Here is a 13,543-nt window from a genome sequence, read left to right as displayed (position 1 = left end):
TTCCCCTCCCACCCGGTTCATCCCTCCCCTCCCCTCCCCTTACCTGAATGAACATCCACGAAACGGAGATGGAATAACTCACTTCTGGCATTTCAGCGCAAAGTCAAGCATGGGAGCAAAATAAAATAAAAAATAACACTGAGAGAGAGCAGAGCTTTCTGGTCCTCCTCCGACTGTTCCACAGACAAACGGACAGCAGGGACACTTTGTGCTCCTATGCTGCTTGCCTGAGCAAAATCCACTGCAAGCAGACAGTCCACTGATCAGTGCAGTGGGGGCTTTGAACAGATGGGTGAGAAAAAAGCTGTCCAGAGGTCCACGGAAGAACAAGAGAGTGGAAGCACAGTCGTGGGAAAGCTGCAGGGATGTGAGGATGCAAGGCAGAGAAGCCACACTCCCTCGCTCCCCCCGACTCTCCCTCATTCACTCAGTTACTGCCTGCTGCCGTATGTGTGTAAACAGAGGGAGAACGAGGTACTCTATTCCCCGCCTCCTTCCAAAAGTGCCTATAAATAGCAGCCAACCAGGCGCCTGCTGCAGCAGAGGTTGGGAGACACACAGGCTCTGATTGGGTGGGAGCCGTACAAAGTGGGAGGGGCCAAGCGTGTGGGAGGCGGAGGATGTGATGCACCATGTGCACAAAGTTTGAAGAAGATATGAAGGAAAAGCTTTGAATGGATGGGGGGGATTTCATTCATGTAGCTAAAAATAAAAACAGTACACCATGTACCACAAAGATGTGGGAACACTGACCATTATCATGAGCATTAAATGAACAGATGAAGAAATTTGGCACAGATATACAATCAGCATCAGGGAAATAATATGTTGTGGCATGAATTAAGCCAAAACCGAATGAAAAGAATGCTTAAATGTCACAAGTGACAGAATAAATTTACCACAGAGCAGATATATATTATATTGTATTTATTCAAAACATGTATAAAAGCGGATGTAAAATATTATATTTTGCATGTGACAGTAAATGACAGAAGGTCACAGTTTATCCTCGTTTTGCTAAAAGTAAGGCTGGAATGATTATTGTTGATTAGAGATTAATCTGCAGATCATTTTCATGTTCACTTAATAAATCATTTAGTCTACAAAGTGTCAAAAATTGTGAGAAATGCTCCCAGAACCTAAAGTGACATCTTCAAATGACCTCTTATGTCCAGTTCAAATACCAAAAACTCTTCATTAACTGTGAAGGGCAGCAAATCCTCACATTTAACAAGCTGGAACTGGGAAATGGTTGTTTGAAAAATTACTGAATCGATTATTGATTATCAAATATCAAATATCAAAGAGCTATCCTATGGAGATGATCACAGTGTCATTGTCTTTATACAAATATGAATTGAATTAGCTTTTCCTCAGCTGAGATTTTTGAACATAGATCCTTCAAAGTTTCTAGAGAGGTCTCACTCTTCCTCAAAGACATTTTCAGGGGTCATTAGACATCTACTTTAAACCAAACTGTTTCGATAAGTCTGTAAGCGACGTAGAAACAAAAGGATAGAGGACAGATCTTCCCGCTGAATGAAGCGTGTGTTTGTGACGTAATGGTATATGCATGCAAACAGGCAATATATGTGATGGAGGCGAGGGCGGCAATGTACATGTATGTGAGGGGAAGAAGTGTGTGCACATGTGAGGTGTGTGTATGTATGGAAACCATGTGTATGTTGTGTGGGCGGACTAATCGTTGCATCACGTGAGTGCCGGGCTCTAATCTGATTGGAACAGGAGGAGGAGAGTACAGGGATCCATGCAGGAAGAATGGATGAGGGGGAATGCCGTTTCATCTTCAGCTCCCACTTCCTCATTCACATTTTTTCGCAGATGAGTGGGGGGAAGGGTGTGTCTGTGTGTCTAGTCTCCATTTGCATGCATGAAACCATCTCGCTCATTCATGGAGTAAAGCCCCTCTCCCATCCACTGACGGATGGGAGATTCTATTCATATTTTCATGATGGAACCTCTGCATTACTGAGCTTTCAGATTTGTTCAGGGATCAGTGGAGGCTAACTTCTCTTTACACTGCATCACACACAATCCAAGTGTTGTACTCTGAGCCAACTGTAAGTTGGGCTGCTGAAGATTACCATCCATTAATAAAAAACTGAAGTATATTGTAAACATGTCGTCTGTTTTGGTTTTATTATCCCTTCTAAAAACGAAATCATTGCAATAGGGAAAAATCATTTCAATTTAAATAATTTGATAGCTTGACGTTTGTCGATTTTTTAAAAATCAGACTGAACTTTTTTAACTTTTAAAAGCTGCATCTGCTGTAATAAGTTAAACATTTTCAATGTGATTAAAACATCAATACCCATTAATGGAAAACGCATTCTTAAAAATGCAATCAGTTCAACCATGATGAGCTCAGGGTCACCTACTCTACTGTGTTCATGGAGTCGACTGGAGTCCGACTACCTTAAAAATGTCAGTGAGACGCACATGACTAACAAATCCCTAAGGGGGGTGAATCACAGTACAGATTAGAGAGAGTGTACAGCAACCTCCCACTGAACCTGGCTGCATTAACCTGCACACTGTGGCAGGGTGCATCAATCTTATATCCTGTGACAGGTGTGTATGTTCAGTAAATCACTCTGCGGACTGACTGTAACGTGTTAGTGAGGTGTTTTATGTTATAAATTACCTTGTTCGAAGCCATCTCACTGACAGAGTGACGAGTTTTCAGTGTCTCTAGCTGTTCCAGACACCAGTCCAGCTCATCTAGAGTCTCTATGGCCAGCTGCTGGTGAGGCTCCTCTGTACCAGACAAACACAGTGAGGTATTATGGGACATATTCAACACAAACACTTTTTAAAGATAGTTAAAGTGGAACCTCGAATGGGCTATGAACGTATTGTTAATGCTAATTCTAAGAAATAGGAGATACTTACTCTATACTACTATACTATACTACTCCTCTTGTGCATCTCCATTTAAAGCTTCTTTAATGCCGCTACTCCAGTACATTTCAGAGGGACATGTTTTATTTACTTTACTCCTCAATATCTCTAGTTACTTTAAACAAACTGAAGGAGAGTTGTGTTGCTGTACTTGTGAATGACATTAATTTGCCTGATTCATAACTGTGACATGTTATCAGTAACCCGGATTTCACAATTTACACATTTAATTGTGATAATGCCTGTGTCATCTCTCTGTCTTCATAATAGGATATTGATTAATAAACATTCTAATACCAGTACTGACCTGCGAGGCTGGTCTTGCACATGGATGGAGGGTTGCTGCCTGAGGATCGTGTTCTGTAGACAGAAGCCATTCCGGTCAGAAAGCAGAAGTCATGACATGTTCCATGTCCATGGAACCTCATTTTACTACAGCAAGAGTGTGTTTATCAGGTGTGACACTGGAAGAGTCATCGAGCAGCTGAGGACATTCACTCAACTTACTTGCTGGCTGGGCGGTCTTGCTGTCCAGTTATGACGGCAAAGTTACTTCGGACTGTCCTCAGGCTGGCAAGGACCTATAAAATGGGAACAAGAGACTGAATGTACAAGGTAATCATGACATAGGTTGAAACTACAGATTCCATTTCAATAATAGCCTTAAAGGGACAGCCAAAATCAACAAAACATATTCTTCCTCTTACCTGTAGTTCTATTCATCTATTTAGATTATTTTGGTGTGAGTTTGGAAATATCAGCTGGAGAGATGTCTGCTTTCTCTCTAATATTATCCATGGTGCTCGGCTTGTGGCGCTCTAAGCGCCCCAAAAAATACATTTGACAAAAACTCAACAGTGATGTCTCTTTGAGCACTACAAGCTGCGTGCCATCGAGTTCTATTATATCCAACAGAAGGCAGACATCTCTACAGGTAATATCTTCAAAACTCTGCAACTCACACCAAACAATCGAGATGGATAAACGGCACCAAAGGCAAGAAGAACATTTAGTATTTTTCATTTGGGGGTGAACTGTCCCTTTAAATATTTGCACATGCCTCCACATAATTAATCTTGAACTAGATCAAATCATGAGATACATTTGAGCCTTTGAAACCAGATACTGTGGCTTTTTACCCGCAGTGCTGCACAGAGGCATTCCCCTTTCCCCGTCTGATGTTTTGATGGCATCGCTGACACTCCTCGATGTCATGTCTGTGCAGCCAAACACTGAGTCAGCACACAGAGAAAGCGCACAGAGTATCTGGTGTCCAGACCTGACCCATGTAGCGGCCTTATCAGCCACGGCATGGTGAATTTAAACAGCGTGATCCGGCAGTATTGGATTCTCCGCTACTTTCAATGTGTAAAGTGAGCACAAGTGTGACGCACATCCCACGTAAGAGCCAGGCAATGCCAGCGGGATGCCTGATCCTGTCGCAGGGCCAGACATAATGCTGAGGGGCCGTTCCAACATGGCAGTTAAGCCCAGTGTCATACCATCTGGAGTTTATTATAGACTTTTCGAGACCAGCTGTCTTTAGCTAACAAGTGAGCAGGATTCTCTTTTTATTTGACCATCTGGCGAATGTTAGGAGAGTGCAAAAAGCAAAACCGAATGAAATGGAAAGGTTTCAGAGGACTCACCTGTGCAAACGGTGTGACAATCATGTCTTCTGTATGTCTGTAGTACAGAGGAGAATAAACAAGAAGAAAAAGCCTTAAATACATCATGGCATCACAACACGAAACACTGATAAGAGGAAAAATCTAGAAGATTCTGAATCTTAATTCATCTGTGTTAAATAAAAAGACCAAATGAGCAGAAACCAAACTAAATTGCTTATAGTAAGGTTGGTGAGGAAACGGACTGGGGAGGTGGAAGGGTGGGTGATGAAGTATGACATAAGTAGATAAAAACAAAAAGTGTATTGTTATACTTGGTTGTCTCTGATTAAGCTTCACATGCAAAAACAAAGAAAAACAGAATTGGGTGTTTTGGGGGGGTCTAACGGAGATCAGGTGAAGTGTTTGATATTATGTCACGTTGGTTTAGGAGGGATGTGGGAAATGGCTGTGAAGCCATCTAGAGGGAATGCAGGAGAGGGCTTCAAGGGGACAGAGTCAGTGTTTATATCTTTTTTTTATTGTTTTATCATGTTCTTCTCACCGAGATGACAACCAGTTGACTTCCCAGTGCTTCAAGCTTTCTTCCCTTTAAAAACAGATAGGCGAGAGTCGATGAGGAGACCTGTGACTGCTAACTTTTCAAACTTCAATGAGTTTAGATGTTCTGGATTGTGGAGGGGTCTGCTTATTCAGGGACATGTTTGACACACAAACAGTGAAACAAAAAAATAAAACGCCCCTTTTTTCCATTTGCAATCCCTGAGAACAAGATCTGACATGCAAACACTTAGATTGTATGTGATGGATTATTTTAGACACAGGCGATGCACAGCATGTTTTATTACTGCCTCTGTGCAATGAACTGAAAGACTTGGACTAGAAACGCACCAGAGGTAGACCCCTTTTTTATTGGTCCATGTAGGATTTTTCGTAAAAAGGTGCACCTAAAAAGTACATCCCTTTGGCTCCAGAGGACTCTCTAGGACTCGTATAAAAAGTTTCAAGTTTGAGAGTAAGGACTGTTTGCCGGAGCCTGTAAACAGAGGCAAAGCTTTTGATTCCATGACAGCAGTTTGCACCAGTTATCAAAACTTTAGTATGTACTTTAAACCCATATGTTTACATTTTTATGGGTAAGAATTAGAGCAAAAAACAGGCTTGTATTTTGAGTTATGATGGGGTGAGAACAAAAACAGCACATTTCCCATCTAGAAGTCCTGTAGTTCAACAATATTGGTCTGTAAAAAGTAACAGTGTGCCCCTTTAAAGAGTATTTAACAGAAAACAAACTGGTAACTGGAGTCTCAGCATTAGGGCTGAAGTCTTTTTACTGATATGTCTCATGCAACACTGAGGAGTAAGACTGAAAATACACGGCAACAGGTTTCAAACAAGTTGGGGCAGGAGATAGAAAATGCTGTGAAAGATTATAGAAACACCTGTTTGGATCAGTTACAGGTAACAAAATCATGATTGGGTTTGAAAGGGACATGCTCAAAAGGCTCAGTCGTTCACAAGCAATGAGAGCGAGGCTCATCAATTTGTGAAACACATTATTGTATAATAGATATTACTACACGGGCTCAGGGACACTTTGTTAAACTGCAAATAATGATATTCTATTTTTGTTTATGTTTATTCATGTTAGCTAACCAACATTTTTATAATCAGGGTTGCACTGAGAGACAGAGAGTCCTCTGAGTCTTAAATAAATCATGGAAACACATTTTGCTTCTAAACACAGAGAATATATACAACACGAGTGTCATGAAGAGGTACCAGATCAATAGCATGAGGTGGGAGTGAACTTACAGGTCGCTGGCAGTGGAGGAGTTTCTGGAGGGACCTTTGGGTGAAAGGTCAAAGTCAGAGTCGGAGCGGTAAAGGAAGGATTCCCGCCGCTGGCTGTGAGGAAAGTTGGGCTGTATGACCCGACCAGAGCCGGGGCTGGCCTGAGGGTCCAGAGGGCTGCGACCCACCGACAATCCATTCTCCACATCAAAGCTGAGAAGAAAAAAGTAGGAGAGAGGGTTTATTAAGGCTAGATGACGCAAGACACAAATTATCAGATATACAAACTAATGTGCAGATTCATTCCACAGCATGGAAAAGAGAGGAAAGAAGCATCAATCAGAACCATTCTGGACATCCATCGCCGTTGTTAAACTAACAAGTTATCCTTTCACAATAAATATTTATCCTACCAAGACACTCCTAGCACTAGTTTTAGCATATCTCTACCACAATGTATGTCATCCTGTATCAGTGAGGGCTGATCCATAGACAGAGACATAGAAATGGAAATCTTATGCTTGTGGCCACAAACAAAGTGATGTAGAAAATCCCAGTTTAGAGACTGGGGCAGCTCCAGAAACAATGACAGAGAAAAAAGGGAATATATAATACAATACCCCACATTTAAAAATATCACAAGCTTTCATTACTGGGTGACAACATTCAGCCATTTTCATCTCTTGAACAGGAAATAGTGTAATTCAGAAGGAAGCGTAACAATTATAAATCAGTAAGGACCAAAATAGGTGCTAAAACTGACCAATTTAGAAGGGTGACAAGAAGGATATGACAGTGTGAAATATGTGGGAATGCTGTTATCACACTAATATATCACACAAAGTGGACTAAAATCAGCACTGCGTTAACACAATGAGGGGGTGTTGAGAGCCACAGACTGTGAATAGCTTATTCTGATTCTGATGGCTGCATGTCGATGCAGTAGAATGGGGCTGACCATTAGGACAACTGGATCCCAAATCAATTTGAAAAGATTTTATTCACACCTTTTCTTTAAGCCAAAATCTTGGGGTATCAAGGGTGTAATTAACGTCTTTTCCAATAAATTTAGAATTTTTACGGCTTCTGGAGACATTTTAATGTTTTTCAGTTGTTTTTTCATATCCCCACCAACTTCAGTGGTTTAGGAGAACGCTGAAACACTGTTTTGCTATGAAGCTTCAGAAATGTTGCACAAATGATAAAACTTAACATGACTTTCCACCGGCATGAGGGTGAGTAAAAAAAAGACTGTATTTTCACTTCAAGTTGAACTTATCCTTTAAGGCTATGTCACAATACAAATCTCCAAATTTTGGGCAAATTTTGGGCAAAATATCTCGATATCAGTATTATAGCAACACTGCAGGGATGGCTATTCGTACCTTCACAAAATATTAACACAGCCAGATTTTCGATCAATAACGACCAGTAATGTGGATATAATGACTCAGTGGGTAAAGGCAAGTATTAGAAAAAGTGGAACAGTCTTGTAGGTCCAAAAATGTATTCACTTTACTGTGATGCAGTCTTTAAGACCATAACACAACATCCACAATCTAAGACAATGTAATATCGATACATTTGCCAGTCCTACAGGAAGCCATCAACTATATAAAGCTTATAAGATACAAACAGTGGATGACAGAGAAAATCTCATTTAGCTGCCTCTGAAATCAAGAAAAGCAGAGACCACCATAGTCACACCACTTCCAGCCAGATGTCTCTCTGTTCCTCAGGCTGGAAAAAAAACTGTTACAACATGGACTACATGATGCGCACTTCATTAAAGGTGTGCAGTCTGTGTGGCTAATGTCATGCAGGTGCAAGTTTGTGCGTGAACACTCACAGGCGTGTGCGTGGTGAGGCACTGCGAGTGAAGAGTGCGTATAAAATTAGCATCAGCGCATTGACGTGGAGGTCATGTGAGTCTAAAAATAGCCCGGCTTTCAGGTGAGGAGGAATTCCTCCTCATCAAACGCGACCCAACTACAGAGAGTAACACAAAATAAAGGAACAGCGAGGGGTTTTTTCACAGTCTGGGCACGTTTCTGCATTGATCCACATCTCGTCTTTCCCACCGCCTTTCTGCTGAACCTGGAGAGACTCTGTCAGATCCCTGCTCCGTTTGGCAACACGTCTCCTTTTATAAACAGTCTGAGGAACTCCAGAGTAGAAGTCCACTCTTAATCAAAACAACCATTAGCAGAACGTGGAGGATTTTGGACGGACGGATGCTGAGGCCCACATTCAATCTTTTTCAAATAAATACAGGAGGGGAAACAGCGTTCAAAAATAAAAACCTCTGAAACCCAAGTCAAACAAAATCAGTGGTTCTGTGTGCACAAGCGCTAGCTGCAGATGTCTGCAGATGATAAGTGGGCAAATCATAAAACCACAATAAAAAAAACAACATTACAGTCCTGAGTACATCACAAATACCTGGACAGAGTACGGACTGACACAACATTAACCACATTGTTTAGCTGTGGAAAGTTTATAGACCATATTTACGTGGCGGCTGTTTTCACTTCAGGATGGAAGCCATATAAATGTAGGGAATCTGACAAATTGTTATTATCTTACCGCTTCTTGGTCGACCAGCAACAGTAAAGACAATGGATAGAGAAAATCTGAAGGGACCTGGGCCATATTTCCAAGGTAAGACAATATATTTGATAACTCATTAGCTACTACAGCATTCAACTGCTTCTAACATGTTTCACTGTCGGGCTTATATTAATGTGCCCAAGATGCGTGTTAATTTATGCCTTTCCTATTGTTTCATGTAACACTATCAAACAGTAATGGTAACTAGGAAGTGCTTCGACGCATATACGTGGTTTTTACCTTGAAATATGGTCTGATGTCGCTCCATATTTTATCAATTGTCTTTTCAGTTGCTGATCAATCAGGATCCAGCGCATTAATGATTTGTTAGATCCCCTACATTCATAAGACATACAACCTGGAACGCAGCAGTAAGACATTGAGTTTACCGCCTTGTGTGTGACAACAGAGTAATATGGCTGCCGGTGGAATATGTTCTATTACAAACTACCTATGATCTGAACACCAGTACTGTTGTGCATGCTTAATTTAGCATATCAGTGAGTTTCAAAGTTGCTGATCAGCACTGAACACAAAGGAAATCAGAGACTGATGGCAATATCATTCGTTCTGCAGGTATGTTTGGACAAATTAATATTTTGTTTAGGAAGTTAAGGAATCACCAGAGTGTTCGCAATTCATCCTGAGGTGATAATGAATGTCGGTACTAAATTTCACTGCAATACACCTGATAGTTGTTGAGATATTTGATTCATAACCATAAATGTCAACCTCATGGTGAAGCTGAATGAAAAATTACAGGGTCACAAAACTCATTTTGGTTCATCTATGAATGTCTGCACAAATCCATCCAATAGTTGATGATGAATTGTTGCAATCTAGAGGACCGACAGACCAACCTATAGAGCAGTGCTGTTAAAAACCTTTAATTGCAGCTTTATCAGCTTTAATTCTAACATCTGGTTGATTTGAAGGCTGCAGCTTTTAATGGCTCTCCACCAACTGCAGCATGCAAACATCCTATTCATTCCTCTCTCCGCTCCCTCTTACAGTGCCCCTCCTCCTACCCTGCTACCCTCCTAGGATGCTGCTGCATGAGGACAAGATGTTGGTGCGTTACTCGCTGTTACGTAACAGCAGCCGAACAGAGGACTCCATCCCTGCATCAATGTGACAGAGTCAGACACACTGACTGCACTATACATAGCAGAGGAGAGGAGAGGAGAGGAGAGGAGAGTAGGCAGGGGGAAGGAAGACATCGGGGTGAGGGGTAAAATAGGGCAAAGAGAGAGAGAAGGAGAGTAAGTCAAATTTCAAAAGGGATGAGAGTACAGCTTGTTCTGAGACACGTACATGAGGGCTTCTTTAACTGTATTTACACTGTGTGACTGGGCCAGTGTGGCTCAGCTGGTAGGGTGCATATCTATATCTATATCTATATATATACACATATATGTATCAAAAGATGTGTATCTGATGATTAATCATCATTTTGACACAAACATAAGAATGAGACCTGTTTAGTGTGTCTCAATATGACTTCAATGTGCTAAAGAAGAGCAACACGCCACCTAACACACCTATGATGTGTATTTGCACACACACAGGCATCATTTCATCACAGTTGCAATGAGCACACATGTAGCTCGGAGCTTCACCCACTCTTTATCTCTCCTGTTTTCTCCCTCTGTCCTCCCTAATGATGCTGCACCCCTGGCTGTTCTCCTCCATGCTCTGACCGTAAACTTGTTTCTATTTTTGTTTTCGCATCACGCTTCTGTCTCTATGCAGCTAAATTTAGTCTTCCCATGCATGGGGAATAGACCGAGAGTGGCAGCAATGCAGCTAAAAATAGACTTTCAGGTAAAGAACAGAGCCCTCCCCTTCCCCTCTCTCTTCTGCCTCTCTGCATCGCAGAGCAACAGATTCTTCTCTCCACTCATGAATATTTATGGTGAAGTTTCTATTTGAAGCCCATGCCGAGCTAAAATTAGATCACAGATAAAAATATCGCCCACGACTTTCCCTCACTGCCGCTTCACTTCCAGTTCTCTCCTCTTTCTCAGGGGAGTGAACAGAGAGTCCTGACTTACTCATGACACCAGACTAGTTTTGCGCACAATAATATTGTATCTCTGCACTCGCTACATATCAATATACAATACACGATTCCCGACACCACCGCAAAGATCCCCCTTGGGAAAAGAGCTTCAGTGTAAACAGTGGCATGAACACGTGAAGGTTGATGACAATAAAGCAAACAATGATTTCAAAATGGACATGAAGATGAATTTGTCCGTACTGTGCAGATTTGTTTTTCCCATTTTAGTGTCTGTGTAATTACATTATATTAAATTAATGTTAATGTATGAACCCACTGCAACCAATCACACAAGTGTTCGGATGAACATGCAAATTAAAACACAATCTAAATTACAACAGACTAATGTTGTCCAATTAGAATTATTTTCTTATGGACTGACAGAAATTTTTCAAGTGATATTCATGCACTACTCTTGCAGGTTGCAGAAGTGTACTGTGAAACGCAGCATCCTCATCTATTTTTTCATTTGAGCAATGTCAATATAGCAAATGTGCTGTGAACGCGAAACCAAAAATACCCCCTCTGCCTTTAAGCGTATACTTTACAAAACTAATTATGTCAACTGAGGCATTTTGTATTTTTAAGAGGTCAAGGGTCACGTTCAGGCTGAAGCGTACATGCCATCCGGACAGGAAGCTCCCACACAAGCGCCGTGGCTGTGTGGACGGTCGGTTTTCTAATACGACTCTATTGTCTTCGTGTCTTTCACATGCCAGCCAGTCGCACCCACCCACACACCTCTTCTCTCCTTCCCTGATACCCTCCTCCCTCGCTCACTTTCTCACTTTCAGCCAAAGTTGATTAAAAAGAAACTCAACACAATGTGATTTTTTTTGTTAAAAATAATCCTGTTGAGTGGGAGGGTGTTGTTTCATATGATGGCAGATAAACTTGTTTGTGAGTGATGGCTGATGTGTGTAGTGAGTGCTGTCTGGGGAACTGAGACAAATCTACAGTCTGCAGTCACTCAAGAGGACAGATCCCTCTACTGGGCTCTGGTGATACTGCAAGAGCGGGCCAATCTGCAAATATACAGTAGAGCTGAAACTGTCGATTCACTGATGAGTCTATTGGAAAATAATTAATCAGCGACAGTTTTGATAATCGATTAAGTGTTTAAGTAATTGTTCGATTAAAAAGAGCCAAAAAGAAAAAGTTCTGAATATAACAGTAGTCCAGGCAGGTAATCAGTTGACCCATCGTAAAGAAAAGAAAGAAAATGTGAGAAATAAAAACTTGAACAACTCAGTTTGTTAGTTTGCTTGTAATCCTATTTCACAATTAAGATGAAATTAAACAGATGATAAATTTAAAATTATCAGTACATCCTGTTGGTGAGACAGATAACAAAACAAAATTCTATGGACAAAGAGGATGAAGAAATCTAACATTAAATAAGATTGGATAAAGTTAAACAGATCCATCTTAAATTGGCTCCTGCGTCCGCACACAGGGCTTTATTCGGATCTGCCTCAAAGGCGCACACACACACACACACACACACACACACACACACACACACACCTGATTACTTTCAAAAGACAAAAGTGGAGCCAACATTCCTGAGCATCATAAAGCCTTTTGCATCGAAAAAAAATGCAAAGAGAGAGGTGTGTTACAGCGTTTTGTTATTTAAGTGGCTGGCTGGTAAGAGGTGTGATTGATGGTAACCTGTCAGTGGCCCTGATACCCGACACCCCGCCTGCGTCACCGCCTGTCACAGCAACGTCAATCCCATCTGGGGAGCATTAAAATACAGGAGCTACGGGGCAGAGCGAGAGGGGGAGAGACAGGGAGATAGGCCTGTAAACCAGGGCAAGCTGTCATCTGAACCTTCATTCCTCATTCGCAGGCCTTTGCTGTGACACAACCAGAGGTAGAATTTGTTACACCAGAGCTGACTCGCAGGACCGGCTCGGCCATTTATTCAAAAGAAGGCAGGGAGCATGTGTTACATGTAACACAGATCTCCTCTGGTGACGCTTGAGAGTACTATTTCCTTATATAACGTGGAATAATTTGGTTTTGGTGATGATGAGCATGTTAAAGCAGTTGGAAGCGAAGTAAGAACTCAAACTTTCTTCCCCTGCCGTGGTGCATTATAATCTAGGCTGTATGTACAGTATCTGGCTTGCACACGCTACAAAGTGAACTGATGATGAACCACAGAGGTGGTAAACCTGGCCACATCAGAGGACAGACTACCGCCATTTCAATTTCACACTGACATTATGTGTGTGTGAGTGACTGTGTAACACAAGAGTCACGGGTGTGTGTGTTCTGGGATAAAAGCTGTCTGGTTGTTTTTTCTGTGGCCCCTCACACAGAGGGAGAACCACCCTGTTTGTTTGTCTTGCCCTTCCTCTCCTTTCCTGTAATAGCATATTATTTTTATCATGCGGCAACCTGATGGAGGTGGTGTGTTTTTATGTGTATTCAGTTAACCTACATCAGAGGGTTAGGATACAGGGTATGGATATTATTAGCAAACTGGCTTGCAAGTCGTCATTACTAAGTCATC

The 13,543-nt window shown here is 41.6% G+C and overlaps 1 protein-coding gene across 7 annotated transcripts in view; it reads right to left on the bottom strand.

Annotated features, from left to right (window-relative positions):
• pde4ca (phosphodiesterase 4C, cAMP-specific a) overlaps window positions 1–13,543 on the bottom strand; it is a 49,957-nt gene that overhangs the window by 6,921 nt on the left and 29,493 nt on the right. For 5 of the 7 annotated variants that reach the window (XR_003982003.1, XM_030401534.1, XM_030401538.1 and 2 more), the window contains exons 2-7: window positions 6,369–6,560; window positions 5,098–5,142; window positions 4,575–4,611; window positions 3,433–3,506; window positions 3,233–3,285; window positions 2,669–2,781 (exon numbers count right to left, since the gene is read on the bottom strand). Coding sequence is in view for 6 of the 7 variants with exons in the window: in XM_030401534.1 (XP_030257394.1) it covers window positions 2,669–2,781; window positions 3,233–3,285; window positions 3,433–3,506; window positions 4,575–4,611; window positions 5,098–5,142; window positions 6,369–6,560 (514 nt within the window). In the remaining variant the exon portion in view is untranslated. The other 2 variants (XM_030401535.1, XM_030401539.1) reach the window with 2 other exon arrangements.

This window comes from Sparus aurata, chromosome 21 (genome assembly GCF_900880675.1).
Source record: "Sparus aurata chromosome 21, fSpaAur1.1, whole genome shotgun sequence".
Classification (NCBI taxonomy): Eukaryota; Metazoa; Chordata; class Actinopteri; order Spariformes; family Sparidae; genus Sparus; species Sparus aurata.
The sequence above is the reverse complement of the archived record's forward strand: the minus strand, read 5'-3'. Positions and strand labels throughout refer to the sequence as shown.